Source organism: Monodelphis domestica, chromosome 3 (genome assembly GCF_027887165.1).
Source record: "Monodelphis domestica isolate mMonDom1 chromosome 3, mMonDom1.pri, whole genome shotgun sequence".
NCBI lineage: Eukaryota > Metazoa > Chordata > Mammalia > Didelphimorphia > Didelphidae > Monodelphis > Monodelphis domestica.
This window is the reverse complement of record NC_077229.1, coordinates 199,943,457-199,959,213: the sequence shown is the minus strand read 5'-3', so window position 1 is coordinate 199,959,213 and position 15,757 is coordinate 199,943,457. Positions and strand designations below refer to the sequence as shown.

Below are 15,757 nucleotides of genomic sequence, written 5' to 3'. Positions count from 1 at the left end.
AATAATTATCAATCAAAGGCCTTCATTGCAGCAGTTTCACCCGGAGGAAGGTCCAGAAAAATACCACGGTAAAACCCACGCCACAAGGCTTCAGCCCCGCCCTAACCAAGCCCTTAGTCCCTCCTCCTCTGCGAAAGCACGTTCAACACGCCCTCCTCCGTCCAGCCAATAGTCGGCGGCGATTGGGCGGCGTGCCTTGCGTCACCTCCAGTACGAAAATTCGTTGTTTGCTGTACCCCGCCCCTCCACTTCGGTTAAGTCTTCGAAGATGGCGGCGGCGGCGGAAGAGCTGACGTTACTGGAGAAGTTGCTGGGTTTGAGGAGAGGGAACAAGTATAGCGCTCAAGGCGAGCGCCAGGTGAGGCAGCGCGAGGGGAAAGAAAGGGCGCGAGCGCGTGGCCGGCTCTGAAGTGCTGGGAGGGCGCGAGGTGCGACTGGAAGTATGCTGCTTCCTGGATTGCGTGAGCCGGGTCCCCACGTGTGTGCGGAGTGGCAGGGCGCGTGCTTCCTCCCCTTCTCCCTCTTATCCCTCCCCCCTACTATTATCCCTCCCCCTCCCTTGTCCATAACCTCGATCCCTTGCAAATTGTGGAAGCCTAGCATTGGCGGGTTAGGGGAGATTGACCTGAAACTATTCTTAGAAATTCTTCCTCACCTGACTCTGGGAAAATGAAAGTGAATGGGGGAGGGAGGTTGTCTATTGCATCTCTTTGCCAAGGGAGCATAGAATTTTGTTTGAGTACAAATAAGTTTTTAAAGCATTTTCTATGGCTGAACACACGTATTTTTTGAAATTCGTTATCACTTGAGACATGACTTTTGGGGTAAAATATGAAATTGATCCCCCTCATGGCCAAGTTAAAAAGAAGTGGGCACGAGACATGAGAGTTGAATTGACCCTAAGTTTTTCATAATTATAGTAATTGCGTTTTTATAGCTTTTTTTCAAAGCAGTTTTGAGAGGAAGAGTGTTTTGAAAATGATAACCCTGTGAGGCTGGTGCTGTTACCCTGATTTTGGAAACTGAGGCAGAAATAAGTTAAATGACTTGCCCACAATCACCACAACCAAGTATTCACCCTTGGGAAGGGGAGAGGGGATCTCTTTTATGTTTTGGGAATTAGGATGCAAAAGAGGGGGAAGTATTGAACTCTCCTCTCTTCATCTGCAAAATGTTACTTGAGTTTTCCAGGCATCTTTAGTGAAAAAAATAATGTATTATAAGGTCTAAAACAAATAGACTAATACATATGCAGCATTTATAGCAGCTCCTTGTAATTGGCACACCAAAAAAAAGCAGGAATTGAAAAGATACACAATCACTTGGAGAATAGCTGAACATGTGATATATGAATGTAATGGTTTCCCGTTAGTGCTGTCAAAAAAAAAAGGAAGAGTATCAAAGACCCACAAAGACTTTTATGAACTGGTGCAGAGTGAAGTGAGTAGGGCCAGGAAAACAATTTGTATTATAATGTCAGTATTAGGAAAAAGGACCATTTTGAAAGACTTAGGAACTCTAAATCAAATAAATGTTACAGATTCATGATTCCAGAGGACTGATAAAGAATACTGCTCAACTTCTACCAGATTATGGACTAATATGCAAAATAAGATGCATTTTGTATGTGACCAGTGAGAGAATGTGATTTATTTGATTGTGTTTATGTGAAATGGAGGCTCAGATTTTTGTTTTATTTTTATATCTTTTTTGGTTTGCCCAGGGTCACACAGCTAGGAAATATTTGAGGCCACATTTGAACCCAGGACCTCACCTTTCCAGGCCTGACTCCTTATATACTGAAACCCCCAACTGCCCTGCAGTGAGCTTTAAAAAGCTCTCGTCTGAAATCTATGTTGTAGACCAAGATGTATCACTTAATTGACTTAAGTGAATAGTGGAACTCCTTGGATCATAGATTGAAAACTTATTAAATCCCTTTCAGAGCCTGTGATTTCTCCACTTCAAAAGATAATCATTACTACAGTTGTGAGATTCAAATGAGAAAAAATTAGGTAAAACACTATATAAACATTTTTTAAATAAAAGTAGTTTTGAGCTACTTAAAGGGAAGAATTAAATATTTAATCATAATTTCCTGGGATTTGTATAAAGGATTTTTATTTCTCCTTTCAGATTCCTGTTCTTCAGACGAACAATGGACCAAGTTTAACAGGCTTGGCTACTATTGCTGCTCATCTGGTCAAGCAAGCCAACAAAGAACATCTCCTGGGAAGCACAGCGGAAGAGAAAGCAGTTGTTCAGCAGTGGTTAGAATACAGAGTAACTCGAATTGATGGACACTCCAATAAGGATGAAATACGAAATATGTTGAAGGTATTGATCATTCCTCTTTATCAATTAGAATAAATAGGTTTGTTTTTTTAAACTGACTACTCTGTATTATAGGAGCAACTAGGTGGTACAATGAATAGAACTTTGGGGCTCCAATTAGGAAAAATCTGACTTCTGATGCTTACTAGCTGTGTGAATCTACACAGATTACTTGGCCTGTCTGCTTTAGTTTCCTCAGATGAAAAATGGAGATAATAGCAGCTTGTGAGACAATATTTGTAAAGCATTTAGCACATAGGAGACAATACACAAATACTAATAATTATTGTTAACATTATATTATGATGATGCTTATTTGAATATACTTATAGTAACAACTCAAAGTATATTCCCTACTTATATTTTAGTAGTAACATTTTTATATCTGGGAAAAAAAACAAATCATAACACATGTGTGCCTACTACAGGTATTATTTAGACCTTCCTGTTATCAGCTTGTACATGAAATATAGGTAGTTTCTGTTAATGAAGGTCATTCAAAATTATTGTGGTTTTCATTGACCTTCAAGGGTCCTGAATGCCTTGTCTCTATTGCATGAAATTGCTTTTATTAGTGAGTAACTTTTTTAATATGCTCTCTGATAATAATGAATTGCCCCCAAAAAGGTTTTCCCCTTTCCTATTGGTGTCTTGGCAAAGTTAAGACCACAGACATCTCTTAACCCAAACAGCAAGGCATTAAAAATACCATTTTTCTTCATATTTATAATGAACCTGTTTTTCAAAAGTAGCTAGAAATGAAAGTGATTATTTTTTGTCAGGATTTTTTCTAACTTCTTAGTCTAGAAGATATTACCACACATTTACAGAGAAAATGTCATTTAAATCATTTGTCCAGAAATTTGTGTTTAATCATTTGCTTTCTGCAGAAAAAGGAACAATTTTACTATTTACTGTAATTTTAATGTTTTTCACAGCTTAGAAAATACGCACAATGCAAAGCAGTAATCTGCTAATATTTTTTCCTCATTAATTTTTTAGCTACTCTAGAAAAAATCAAACTAAAGACCAAGTTCTTTTATATACCACAATGGAAGTTAGCCCATTGCATATCCTTAGAATATGAACCATCTCCAATTCTACAACTTAATTATGGAAATTTCCTAAAGACATTTAGATTATTCTATATCTTCTCTCTCAGTTTTTCTTTTATTTCTGCCACACCTCCTACGTGCATATTTAAACATATCCCATCTTTTTCAAATCTCTTCTGACTCCCAGCAGTCTTTTTTTCATTTACCATTTATAAGCTTTATACTTTGGGGGAGAGAAAAGAGCTTAAATCTATAGACAAGCTTATAGTCAATGAGACTGATGAGTTCTATCTGCCCATATCCTCTTTTAAGAAATTTGCAACGGTAGATAGAGACAAAGCTATACTTTTAGAAGAGACTTAGCATCTCGTTATTACTTAATGTAATATTCTGGCCTGAGTACTTCTTCCATACTTCAATAGTTTTCTTTAATCTTGAGGGAAATCTCTAAAAGAAACCCTTGGGAAAAGTCTTAATGTATACTCTATTGTAGTCAATTTGTAAAACATTTTTTAAAAGCACATTAATATATTGTCATTACACTTCTTTTTTTTTAAGCCCTTACCTTCCATCTTAGAATCAATACTGTGTATTGGTTCCAAGGCAGAAGAGTGATAAGGGCTAGGCAATGGGGATTAAGTGACTTGCCCAGGGTCACACAGTTAGGAAATATCTGAGGCCAGATTTCAGCCTAGGCCTGGCTCTCAATCCGCTTAGCCACCCCGCTGCCCCCATTATTAACACTTTCTGTTTTATGATACTAGGAATTTTAATGCCTACTAAAATCACATATAAATGAATTAGTGGAAGGGACAATAACTTTTTTGCCTTTTTTCTTCCCAGGAAATAAAGTGATTTTTCTTCACCTGGGCCTATGTAATATTGCAAATATAATTTTCCAAGATACACATTTCTATAAGGGAGCCTTTTGCCTGGAGAAAATAATTGCCCCACCACCAAACTTCTTAAAAGTATGAACAACCCTTTGGTGTGGTATGATTTTTTTTCCTTGTCAGGAAAGTCTTTTAAGCTTTAGAAGTCATGGAGAATTTTAAGAGCTGTAAGAATGAAATGATCATCTTTCATGAATGACAGTTTAACACTGATCAATATGCCATAGATGTCAGATGTGGAGTAGGATATGCTTCCATTACCCCTAATCAGTCAGCATTATTAGAAGAGCCTAACATGTTGTTTACTGACACTGTGTCTTATAGCATAGACCAATGATGGCAAACCTTTTAGAGATGGAGTGCCAGACCCTGCCCCCATTCCTCCACTGAGTGCTGTATCCCACACACACCCTCTCCACCCCAGCCCCTAATGCCTTACCCTAGTTAGGGGAGGAAGGAAGCACTCCCATTGGGTGCTGGGTAGAAGGGCAGGGGAAGTGAGGAATGGCCTCCGGTACATTGGGGAGGGGAACAGCTCCACCCGAAGTCCCTCTGGCTTTCTTGTAATGTACTGTGGTAGGACATAGCAGGTATGCCCACAGCGAGGGTTCTACATGCCATCTTTGACACACATGCCATAGGTTTGCCATCCTGGGCATAGACATTACAGTGTCTGGATTCTGCATTCAGAAGAAATCTACTTTGAATGATTTTTAATGAGCCTTTGTTTATAAAATAAACTTTTATGTTTTGGGGAAAATTTTAAAGCATTTGCTAGGGGCTATTTTTTTTTGAGTTAATAAAAGCTAAGAGTGATGAGCTTACAGTTAGCAAATTTCCACTACTTTTTTGTCAATGTCCAAAATGGGTGCTGAGTAATTGAATTTTAGAAAATATGATTTTCCTAAATTATTAAGAGTATATCAATATGCTGTCTGTTTGCTGTTCTCATTTGTAATTTGTTAATTTGTCTCTTAGGATCTTAACTCATATCTTGAAGATAAAGTCTACCTTACTGGTAATAATTTTACTTTAGCAGATATTTTATTGTACTACGGGCTTCATCGTTTCATAGTAAGTATTTCCTAGACTTTTTGAACTCTTAATTTTAAAATAAGTAATTTTTTTTTGGATATTGGTGTTTATCAGTTGAATTTGTTTTATAGGATTAAGTTTTACAAGAAAAACAGTAAAGCTGGAAGAAGAATGTGCAAATATCTCATTTGATCCTCACAAAAATCCTGTGTGAGATAGGTGCTATTATTATCATTTTACAGATGAAGTAATTGAGGCAGTCAGAGATTAAATGCCTTCCATAGTCATATAGCTAGTTAGTATCTAATTTGAACTCAAGTTTTCCTGACTCCAGTCCCAGTGTTCTATCTACTACACTACCACATTCCATTTTAGAAAAAAGAGAAACTTTATGTTTGTGCAGAATATAATGCCATTTGTATGTTCCTTAAACCGTACACTTAGAAGTAGTTTCCCCCACTTTGTCTCACGTTCCTCATGAACATGTAAAGTAGATGAACGTGGTGACAGCCCCACTTTACAGATGAGGAAATTGAGGCAGAGAGTATCTTGAACATCAAGGTTCCAAGGGCTAGTAATTATTATAATATTAGATTTAATGTGAAGTCTCTTAATCTCACCAATGGACTCTTCACTATTTGGAACAAAAGAGTTCAGACTTATGTACCTTTTTAAAAGATAATGTACTAATTCTTAGTCCTAGCTCTGCAATAATTAGTTATGTAACATTAACTCATCAATTATTTCTTTGAGGCTTAATTTTCTTTAATGACACTATGTGCCAGGAGCCAAGATTGAAGTGATCATGGCCTGGATGCCTCCATGGCCTGGATGCCTCATTGAATGGAAGTTTGGGCAAGGTGCTCACCAGTCAAGAAAGGAGGCATCTCTCGTGCAGGAAGGTTCCTGACATAGTATGAGGAGCGGAGCTCTAAAATTTAGTATTTCTTTGATTTTAGCTGAGAGAGATCATCAGGTAATCAGCCAGATCTATAGGTAACACTGAGGGCAAGGTCTATGTATTTTCCTTTTTATTATTGCTTATCATAGTCCCTTCTTTCTGCTAGTGATAAGAGAGGGAGGAGAGTGGTATAATGGTTAGAATGCTAACTACAGAGTTAGTAAAACCTAGCAGTGTTGGCATTATCTCCAGGTAGGTCACATAACATCTTTCAGGATCAGGCTTTTCTCAAAGATTATCATCTGAAATTGTTTTTTTGGTTTTTTTTAAAGGTCCCCATACTGGTGAAATTACAGATTCTTGATGTTTATTTTTGTGATTTGTGTTGATAACAAAATTGAGTTTATTGAGGATTTATTTTCTTAGCATGGTGAACAATGGAATAAAGTATGACATGGACTTTTTTTTCCCCCTGAAGAGTATTATAAACTCAGTGTACATGAAATAGCAAACAGAACAACATAAATTCTCATTTATGGTCTAACAAACATCATGGTAACAGGAAAGAAACAAGGAATCTTTAAAAAAAAAAACCTATGAAAATTGTTTAATCTGCCTCTGGGAGAAGTATCATTGGGATTTTTTTCTTTTCTGTTTTTTGTTTGTTTGTTTTTTAAAATTCTTACCTTCTTAGAATCAATAGTAAATAAGATAGGGGCTAGGCAATTGGGATTAAGTGATTTTCCCAGGGTTACACAAGTAGGGAGAAGTCTCATTACTGAAAACGCCTAACTGATTCTTTAAGTAATAGGCAAGATAAATAGACTAGAGTCTTGACTAAGGATTAAGAATTTAAAAGAACACAATTAAACAGTGAGACCAGAGGGCTTCTAGTGTTTTATGTTTTTGTTTGCTTCTTTTTAGCTTTTCAAAATTGAAAAATCATTCTGATTAAAGCTCGGACTTGAACAATAACTAATTTTAACTGGAAGAGAATGTCACTGAAAAATTCTTTTTTACTTTTCCTGGTTCATTGTGTGCTCATGACCATTTTAAAATAAAGCTCATATTTCTATAGATATCAAGATCTCATCATAATTGCCCTCGAAGACAATTCATGCACATATTATTTTCTCACTTTGCTGATAGAGTTTTAGAGAAGTTAAGTGACTTGTCCAGGGCCACACCACACGCTTAGAAAGTGCCAGGGCCAGAGTTTATTGTTTACAATTGCTCTTCTGTTAACCAAGTTAACAGAACTCTAAGATGAAGTCATATAACTTCATCTCATTTTAAAGAAAATGCTTGAGATAGCTAGGCTTTGCCACTAATGTTTGAGTATGATTATTCTGGGAACAAACCCAGAGTATTTCACCTTGAGGGAATTCTTTAACTAAACAATGGTAGATGGAGTATATTAGGAACAAGTGGGGGGGGACGAAGTGGGGATAGTGAATATTAAGAGTGTCAAAGCTACTTTATAAAGCTGGGTTCCTGCCTAATAGAGGCAAATTTGTACTTAACCTGTGATCATAGCATGAGGCCTGTTTTATATAAGTTAAGAATAATTAAAATGACTAGTTTGCAGAAGAAATAAAAAGGTAAAAGACCTTAGGATGCTTTCTCATGTAATTACATTTTATAAAAAAGATAATACAACTCTTTAAAGTTAAATATAATTTTTTTTATTGGTACCACTAATCATTTTATTTTAAAATATAAAGCATATTTGAAGAACTACAAATACCTGGATATGTTTTAGGGCCTTCATATCATTAACATTTTGTTTATAGAGCTTTGGTTGTTCTTACCCAGATTGGAATCTTGTTTCTCCTTGAATTGAATGCTTCATTTGGAAGGTTATGGCATAGTATAGTAGAAAGTGTCTTGATCCAGGAGTCGGAAAACCTGGTTTCTAGGCCTGACTCTGCCCCTTAAAAAGTTTTGTGACTTCAAATGAGTCATTTCTCTGGTCCTTAGCTTTATCACTTGTAAAATTAGAGGCTTTGATTGTATTTGAGGCACCTTAGGTGGTTCAGTGACAGAGTTCATGACATGGTGGCAAGAAGACCAAAATTCAAATTCAGGCAATTAAAAGCTTTGTGATTCCAGGCAAATCACTTAACCTCTTTCAGCATTAATTTCTGCATCTGAAAAAATAAGGGTAATAATATCTACTTTCCAGGGTGACGACAAGGATAAAATGAGATAATATTTATAAAGTACTTTGCACATATTAAGATACTATATAAATCCTAATGATTCTCATGATCTGTATTCTTTGACTCTAAAGAAAAAAAGGTTCCATAATTGCCATAGTTTCAAGTTAAACGTTTATTAAATACCTCTTCTGAGTAGTACTGTGTAAGGCACTGGCAATGCAAGTGTAGATCTAACACATCTACTTTCAGTTACTTAAAATCAATGAGGGACAAAAAATAAGAGGAGACTGTATAGTGCCAGGAAATGGTCACATACAGTAGGATTTTTAAGAAGGAATAGTCACTTTCTACACAGTGGGTCAGGGAAAGATTCATAGAAGAGATGGCTCCTTAGTTAGGCCTTGGAGAAAGAGAGAGACCACAATGGGGAAAGGAAAGAAAAACTAGCATTTATTAAGTGCATACTATGTATGCACTATGTTTAGCACTTTACAAATATCTCATTTGTACCTTACAGCAAACCTGTGTGATTTGTGCTGTTGTTATCCCCATTTTACCACTGAGAAAATTGAGGCAAACAGTATTTAAGTTAAAAAAAGAGATAGAGTATGTCTGTTTTACTCTAAAGTAACTAGTATAAAGTTGAATTGCAGTAAAGGCAGATTGGGCCAAATTCTAGAAGATCTTGGAAGAATCATGAAAAAAATCATGAGGCTCTTTTGATCATATAGTGCATTAGGAATGTTACGTGGACAGTGATGTGAAATAATCATCTACAATGTCTTAAGAATGAAAATTTTGCAGGGAAATGGAAGGAACAAGGACAGAATCTTAGAAGCATTTATCTTTAAGAGAAAAGGGATGACGTAAAAGAAAAAGCAAGGGACTGTTCAGGGAGATAAGAGGAAAACTATGAGAGTACTGTATTGCTGAAGCCTATTACAGGATGTTACAGTAGTGTCAGAAGAAAAAGATTGGGAGCAGAGAGGAGGGGGACATAGGTAGCATAACGCTGTCTCCTGACTCCAAACTATTTCCATTGTCTTAGCTACAGACTTAGAATGATCTTCCTTGTCTCTTCCTCCTTGCTTCCCTGGCTTCCTTCAATTCCCAGCTAAAATCCTACCTTTTGCAGGAAGCCTTTCCTGATCCCCTGTAATTCTAGTGCCTTTCTTCTCTTATTTCCTATTTATCCTGTATATTGCTTGCATATCATCTTCCCCATTAGACTGAATTTCCTAAGAATAGAGATTGTCTGTATCTTTGTTGGTATCCCTAACATTTAGCACAGTGACTGACATATAGTAGATGTTTAATTGCTTATTGACTAGTTCACTACAGCACACCCATCAAATGGCCAGTCATCTAGCCTTTTCTTGAAGACCTCCAAGAATGGAGGTTATCCATCAACACTTTCAGGCAAGCCTAATTGTTCTCAAGTTTTTCCTGATTTTACTTCTTTTACTTCCTTACTTCTTTTCAATATCTACCTTTTGCACCTTCCTTATTCTGCCCTCTAGGGCCAAACAAAAAAAGTCAATGAATCACTGAGTACTTATCAAGGGCCTATTCTATACCAGGCACAAATGTTGAGACTACAAAGAGAAAAGACATTCCCCAGGGATAAGTTGTCAAAGGCTATGAGCCTGGCCCTTAGATTTTGGAAGAGTAAGAGAGTAGAAGAAATAGAAGAACAAGATATTTTCATCAGTTTGATAATCAGAAGTCCTTACAGATAGGACTAGTGATACACTCCTGTATTCCCTTCTACCAGTGAAGCTAGTGGATCCCTTGAGCTCAGGAGTATTTGATTTGCAGTGAACTAAAGCCAATCAAATATCTGCCTTAAGTGTCAACAGTATGATGAGCCAGTGGGAGCCCATCCTCCAGTCCCTAGCAGGCTACTTGAGTAAAGGTATACTGAACCAGGTCAGAGACTGCCTAGGTTAAAACTTACCTATAAATAGTGGGACTGGCCTCCAAGTAGCCACTGTACTTATAAACTGAGCAAAATAATGAGACCACCCAGTCAAAGGAAAAAAAATGCAGATATACTTCAAGTTGTAGAATCACTCCAGTTATTGTCCTTTTCTACTGATACTGAAGAAATTCCCTACAGGCTTCATTTCTTTTCTCTTCCAACTCCTTTTTAGTTCTACATGGCTAGTCAGAAGATATATTTGTTGGACTGGAACACTGATTGTTTTATCCAATCAGAAGAAAAAACTTATTCCCAGAGTATCTCTTTGCAATGGAATAATATTAAGAGTCACTGGTAATCCAGATGGAAAGATAGTTCTAATTCTTTAAACATTATAAGATCAACTAAAATTTATATTGGAACTTAGAATAGAAATAAATGTATAAAATTTTCAGACTTAAAAAGAACCAGAAAATATCTAGAAGCACCAGCCATAATGTAGCATTGACCATTCTAGCTTGTGAAGGAAGCCGGCTAATGTTTCCTCCTAAGGTTATTGTTTAAAGGATTTTCTTACATTTGTGGGAAAATGGTAAATAAGATTATAATCTTAGGGCCATTGTAAGTAATATGGAAGCGTTATGAGCAGCCTACCATGCTGTTTTATATATAGACTATAGACTTGTTGCCTTGGAATTGAATAAAAATGATGAAATGGTAACTAAAACAATAGATTGGCTAATCCTATCAAATAGACTAAGCATAAAATTTTTGTTATAAATTAAGTGGTAGCCCAGGGAGTCCCATTAAGAATCAGAAAAGACAAAGGAGAGAAGTGGCAACAAAAGCCTTTCTATTGGCATGGGCATCGGACCTACCTTTCCCGAACCCCAGGGGTTTACCTCAAGCCCCTAACAGCACTATAAAGATACTAAAATTTATTTTGTACTTTGGATCTATTTGTAATTTGTCTTTACTCTTGACATCCAAAAAAATGAAATTTTTATCTTGGGAAATATTGATTGGTGTGAGACTTTTACTGTTAACTCATAATGAGAATTACATTTTATAAAAACTATTCTTAGGGGGCTGATAGATGGCTCAGTGGATTGAGAGCCAGACAGAAGGTCTGGGATCAAATGTGATCAGTTCCTAGCTGGGTAGCACACACCCACTACCACCACCACCCCTTCCCCTCAATTGCCTAGTCCTTACTGCTTTTCTGCCTTAGACCCAGTATTGGATCTAAGACATAAGGTAAGGGTTGGTTTGTTGTTGTTGTTGTTTAAGTATTCTTAGTAAGTACTTTTTGCTCTGTATAATTCTTTTGGCACAAACAGGTGGAGAAATATGCATTTGCTTTTGTATCTTTGCTAAGTCTCATTTCCATGATCTTTGAATTCATTTTGTTTTCTACTTTTAAAAAAATGAAGACTGATAACCAATAGAAAGTACCTTTGAAATGTTCTTTCAGTCTTACCTTTCAGAAGTGGAACCAAGAATATACTATGTTTACTCTGTTGCTTAAGAAGACTATTTTGTCTGATTCTTCAAACAATACTAATACCAAATTTAATATTTCCATGGATGGCACCAGTATCTTAAATGTTGTATGGGGAAAGCAAATATGTTCCCATATCTGTGGTTTGCTTATGTTAATACCTTTCTGTCTTTTGCCTCTACCTTATAACTTCTAAAGATTAACAAACATTTTCTCAAGGAACAACACTCAGAATCCCTTATTTGAATTTGAACCCAATACTTACCTAACTGTGCTCATCTAAGATAACAGGTATCTATCCTTCCCATCTCTTCCCTATTCCACTTTTTGTTGCATGAGTTTATTTAAATCGGATTCAGATGCATTTTTTTTAAGTCAGCAAATGTTAATTGCCTTCTTTGTATAATAGACTGTTAAGTCCTAGAAATACAAAGAAAATTATAAATTCATCTAGTACTTACCATCTTATATGGAAAAGGAGGAAAAAACTGTTATAGTCTTATCCTATTTGATCAAATATGTTCAAATGTATTTTAATCTGAGTATCACCACTAGATTTAATTCTCTCATTGTGTAGCATTATTCTTTTAACATCACAACTAGTTCTAATATTCATCTTTTGAGTAGAGGACTTTAAATGAAAACTTCTTTATGGATTGTTGTGCTTTATTCATTAGATAATTGTTTTGGGAGTTTAACATGCTTATATTAAGTTTGCCAAAAATATTGGGGAAATCACATGGTGGTCCTTTGTAAGCTTCCCTTTGCTTAGGAATCTCACCTTGTTGTGGGGGACTTGAGGTGAACCCCTGGGGTTCAGGAAGGGTACACTTTTCGAGTATGCAAGACTCTGAAACTTGGCTTAAAAATAAAAAGAGAAATTTCTTAATTTGCAAGGTAATATTAAATCTGGCCAGGAGGATAACATAGGTAGAAGACTGCCTCCTAGGTGGAACAGCATGGATGGAAATGTCATCCCATCTGTTCCCAGATGACATGAATTCTAGGGTCTCTATACAACAGTGAAAACGTGACTTTTTGCCATGGTGAAGACATGACTCTAGAATGGTATATACACTGAGGGGGCAGGGGAAAAGTTTGCCTGAAGACATAGTGGGTTACCCTCATAGTTTAAAGAACAGATGGATGTCTGAGATACAGCTTGTTGATATCCAGGAGGTGTATCTCTGTCCATCTAAAGGACAATCCAAGGAGGATAATTCTCTCATGATCTTATAGGAGTTATCAGATATTTTGGTTTAGGAGTCACAAGGATAGAAAGGGAGCAAAGGAATTTCCCTGCTTATAGTTTGCCTGACACACTTCTATGATAATGGGGATCCAGTGCCCATGCCAACCTCATCCATAAGTTTTTAGACCTTCCAAATTCTGTCAGAACATCACTAGCTGGCAGTTGATTGAACCTTCTCAAATCATACATGGGCTTTTAACTGAATAAGAAAACTACTGCAGACCTTTACCCAGTAGTTGGGGCTTTAGACTAATCTCAGTGGTGGTCTCAGAGTACTAGTCTGCAGCTTAACCTACTCTTAATATTAACTGAGCTTATGTAATATGTTTGCTTTTTTTTTTTTTTAATTCATTTAGGTTGACCTTACATTTCAAGAAAAGGAGAAATATCTGAACGTGTCTCGCTGGTTTTCTCACATTCAGCATTATCCAGGCATCCGACAACATCTATCTAGTGTTGTCTTTATCAAGAATAGACTTTATACTAATACTCATTAGAAGATCATCAAGATTTCTACACCATACAGAAGTGTAATTGAAAAATGTTTAAAGGAAATGGGATTCTGGACCTTGTAACTAACTCAAATAGATGTTCAGTCCTTTGCAGACTGGAAGAACTTTTGATAATGTGTCAAAGTATGTCTAAATGTCTCATTTGTTCTTTAGAGTTAAAAATTTGTGACTTTTTAAGATAAAAAATGCAACTGTAGTTTTTTAAAATTTGACTCAAAATCAAGTTCTAAATTGCCTTGTTTTTAGGTGAAATTTATTTTGACAAAGTTGATCAGTGGCTCAATCTTAATGTAAAAAAGTCTACAGTGCTTTTAGTATTTGTTTAACTATTTATTGACCTCTGTTCCATATTTAAATTTTCATTTTTTCCTCCATGAATGTTTATACTAGTTTACTATAAAACTTTAATAAATTGTGCCAAGGGTACAGAAAGGGAAAAGAGGATTTATTTGTTTGCAGATATTTATGTGATCTAGTAAATATGGCTGAAAAAAAGTCTTTTGTTTCTTTTTTGGAGTCAATATTCAGTGAGGTGAAATTAAGAGCTAAACTTCCCTTAGGGGAAGTAGAATGATATATATTCTCTTGAGACAGTGTGTGTGTGTGTGTGTGTGTGTGTGTGTGTGTGTGTGTGTGTGTGTGTGTGTGTGTTCAATAAAATGCAATGGATAAAGAAAAAAGGGTAATTCCAAGAGGCTCCTCACTAATTTAAGATACAATGCAGACTAAATTTTCTAAACCAAGTTACATTACTCTAGAGGGTGCTTCTTAAGTTTTTAATGTAACTAACAGGAATAAAGGAAGTTATCAATACATCTTTATACAAGTTAGTCAAAATGAAGATTTTTTTTCTCCTTTACTAACTTTACATAAACACCCCTAGTCTGTCTCCTAATCCTTTGCAGTTGTCACCTTGGAAAAAAACACAGAACCACTAACATGGTCAGAAAAACCAAATCTTTAATCAGGTAAGAGACAAGTTCTTAATATTCGGCCACCACAGAGTCAAGCACTAAAAAACACAGAGCCAAAGCTTTGGGACTCTGGGAACAGTGTCTCTGTGAGAATGCACTACCAAAAATCATTTTTCAAAGAATGACAGAACTTGGGGTCTTATATACCTTCTCAGGAACAAAGAAGGAAAGTAAGATTGATTAGGTCTACTTGGCAAAAGGTAATGATGAACCCAGAGCTTGAGTAACAGGAAGGGGCTAATGCTTTGCACTGGATGCAAAAAGATGTTTCCAGGAAGGGGATAGACTATAGGGGACAGTTCTCTTGATTACAATGGGAGAAACTCCTAAGATTTGATTGCTTACTAATCTTATCTAAATTGGGATCATTAACCTTAAAGTCTATTGCTCAGTTTAGAGATAAAATCAGTCTGGGACTTCTCCCAAGGCAAGTTCCTAAGGGACAGGGGCAAACTTGAGGGTTTCAAAAACACAGTTGACAAAAGAGTCAATGTTCCCCAGGTTAAGAACCCCTAATCTGAAGTATATTTAATTTTCTAAAAGGATATTTAAACCAGAAACTTTAAAGTCTTATTAGTATTATGGACATATAAAATATTGGTATCCAGTCTTTGACTTATGTTCCTTACCCAGTTGTGAGATAAAAAGGAATTCCTTTCCTAAATAGCTTCTGTTCCCCATACTTACCTTTTCACTCTTCCAATCAGCTATACTTCAAATAAGGAAGTGATGTTATCTTGGATAAGTCTCTCCTACTGCCAAGGCTAAAACCAGCTGACTTCAATTGTTTCATTCATCCCAAATTGTAATGCATTTTCCCTAGAAACATTGTTATAAACTGTTTAGATTTTATGCTACTCTTGATGAGATGTATATTTAGTCCACTGTTACAAACTGGCTATCTTTTCTCTCTATTTGTTCATTTCACTTCTGCAATTATATTTGCATTTATCCACTCTTTTCTGTCTTTAGTTCTAAGTCAGTGATGGCAAATCTATGGCATGGGTGCCAAAGATGCCATGGAGAGTGCTCTCCATGAGCACAGGGCCACCCTCCCCTCCCCCCAACAGTTCATTACTAGAAAAACAGGAACTCAGTGAAGCTGCTCCCCTCCCCCTCTCCACTGAGCCTGACAACATTTTTTATATCCCCCACCCTCTGCCCAGCAGCCCAATGGGAATGTTTCTTCTCCTGTGTCAGATAATGGGAAGCAGCAT

The 15,757-nt window shown here is 36.4% G+C and overlaps 1 protein-coding gene across 1 annotated transcript; it reads left to right on the top strand.

The window, feature by feature from the left end:
- Nucleotides 1-201: 201 nt before the first annotated feature.
- On the top strand, nucleotides 202-14,010 carry EEF1E1 (eukaryotic translation elongation factor 1 epsilon 1). The gene is made up of 4 exons (XM_001377890.5): nucleotides 202-358; nucleotides 2,137-2,337; nucleotides 5,261-5,356; nucleotides 13,411-14,010. The coding sequence occupies exons 1-4, from the start codon at nucleotides 269-271 to the stop codon at nucleotides 13,549-13,551; spliced, it is 528 nt and encodes a 175-aa protein (XP_001377927.1). The 5' UTR covers nucleotides 202-268; the 3' UTR covers nucleotides 13,552-14,010.
- The last annotated feature ends 1,747 nt before the right edge of the window (nucleotides 14,011-15,757 follow it).

What these genes read in the sequence shown, in the direction of transcription:
- EEF1E1 (XM_001377890.5), top strand. Translation starts at nt 269, where the DNA reads ATGGCGGCGGCGGCGGAAGAGCTGACGTTACTGGAGAAGTTGCTGGGT. An exon ending in GCGCTCAAGGCGAGCGCCAG is followed by an intron (nt 359 to 2,136) that starts GTGAGGCAGCGC and finishes TTCTCCTTTCAG; the next exon opens with ATTCCTGTTCTTCAGACGAA. An exon ending in ACGGGCTTCATCGTTTCATA is followed by an intron (nt 5,357 to 13,410) that starts GTAAGTATTTCC and finishes TAATTCATTTAG; the next exon opens with GTTGACCTTACATTTCAAGA.